Raw genomic sequence first — 1,758 nt, 5'->3', positions numbered from 1 at the left:
GGGATTGGGGCGCCGCTGCAAGAAAGGAGCGCCGAGGGCGGCGGTCGCGAGGGCCGGCCGGGCGACTCTCCGGGAGCCGGCTTCCGCGTACGGGCGAGCGGGGCTTCTGGTGCCTCGACAAGGGCTCTGCTGGCTGCGGGCTTCGCTTCCCCGCGCCGTGTCCGGAGCCGAGCGCGCGCCTGCCGCCGACGCCATCTTGGCGGGGCCCCCGCGCAGGCCTGGGGGGCCTGGGGCGGTGCGAGGGCGCAGAACTTAAGAGGCAGAGCTCGGCCCTAGCTAGTTTCCGGGCGCTCCTTGAGGGAGTAGGTGGCTGGGGCGGACGGAGTCTGGACAGCTCCCAGGTAGCCGACTCCCCCCTCCCTGTCGTCCCCCGCCCCCAGAAAGTAGTTGCCCTCCAGGCCCAGGGCGATGTCGAGAACAAAGGGCGGCCGGTGTCGCATCGGCCCTGCAGTTCCCGGGCCGCCGGCGCGGCGGGCAGGCTCCCTCCTGGGTCCTACTGCTGAGTCCTCGCCCTTTGGACCCTGCCCCCGACTCGGGTCTCGTCGCACCTGAGCGGTCTGTCATTTAGGCCGCTGTTTCAGGTGTGAATACCTGTTGTCTTTAAGATACCTGTGAGTTTATCGGTCAAATTGGATGATGGGTTTTTGTGGGTTTTTTTTTTTCCTTAATCATTTAGTGTTTCAGAGGCCTGAGTAGGCAGAGAAAAAACACGGTTCTGTGAATTTTGAAGTATTTTTTATTTCATGAATCTCGAAATTAAGGCCCCCAAATCCACTTTCTGACCTACCTCAGCTCAGCTTGAAGACTACGGAGGGGGGGAATGTCACCTGATAACCCCTCCACCGTGGGCCAGCAGGTGTCTGCCTCTGCTTGCCCTGACTCTGCTGCCCCTGGGCCTGGCCTTTGCAGACAGTTTATGAGAAAGCTCCTTGAAATCTGAAAGGCTGCCACCCGGTGCTTCTTTGCACGGGACATGGAAATTTCTAAACATCCAACAGGGCTCAGACCTGGCCCCCACATTGAAGAATTAGCTGGCCCAGGTGCCTGTAGGGCCAAGGCTGAGATATCCTGTCCAAACTGAGAGAAGTTTACTTTTACAAGTGATTGTCTCGTTTGTGTCTGCTGTGCTTTGAGTGGGTTAACTGGCAGCCAGTGTGGTTTTTTCCCCCCATGTATTTAAAACATCTTTTTTTCTGCTATAGTGTCAGCCATAAGCAGAGCCATGGGCATCCCAGTAATAGTTGATATGTTGTTCACCTGATACCACACCAGGCATTTCTCCACTGCTGTGCACATTGGTTTCAAAAGTGCAGAAGGGGGAGTTCTTTGGCGGTCCAGTAGTTAGGACTCTGTGCTTTCACTGCTGTGGCCCAGGTTCAGTCCTTAGTCTGGGAACTAGGATCCCTTGAGCCTGATGGTATAATCAAAGAAGGAAAAAAAAAAAAAGTGCACAGGAGAAAGAGGGAAGGACTTGGGTACAGTTTCATAATCACAGCAACACTGCTTTTGGAACACCTGACTTCACTGTTAGGGACTCATGCTCAAGCTTTACAGAGACTCTTGATTCACTGGGTTGAAATGACACATGTTCACGAACACATGGATTATATAGCAGTTATTCCTTAGTTGTTTTGTAACTGAAACTACATGTCAGTAATTTAATGCACAAGGCTAGGTGCCTAGATGGTGATGCCTGGGCTAGCTCTCCCAAAAGTGGATCGAGACCCACAGTTTGCAGGGTGTGCATGCCCCCCCCCC

At 54.8% G+C, this 1,758-nt stretch overlaps 1 protein-coding gene across 1 annotated transcript in view; it reads left to right on the top strand.

Moving 5' to 3' along the window:
* Positions 1-5: 5 nt before the first annotated feature.
* The window catches only part of PSMA7 (proteasome (prosome, macropain) subunit, alpha type, 7), a gene marked incomplete at its 5' end in the record, with an annotated part of 5,332 nt that continues 3,579 nt past the window's right edge, over positions 6-1,758 (top strand). Inside the window, one exon of the mRNA XM_010841911.1 lies at positions 6-341. Within this exon, the coding sequence (XP_010840213.1) occupies positions 6-341 (336 nt within the window). The remainder of the gene's footprint in view (positions 342-1,758) is intronic.

Source organism: Bison bison, unplaced genomic scaffold (assembly GCF_000754665.1).
Source record: "Bison bison bison isolate TAMUID 2011002044 unplaced genomic scaffold, Bison_UMD1.0 scf7180017864167, whole genome shotgun sequence".
In the NCBI taxonomy this organism is placed as follows: Eukaryota; Metazoa; Chordata; class Mammalia; order Artiodactyla; family Bovidae; genus Bison; species Bison bison.
Note: the sequence above shows the minus strand (reverse complement) of the source record. Positions and strands in the feature narration are given on the sequence as shown.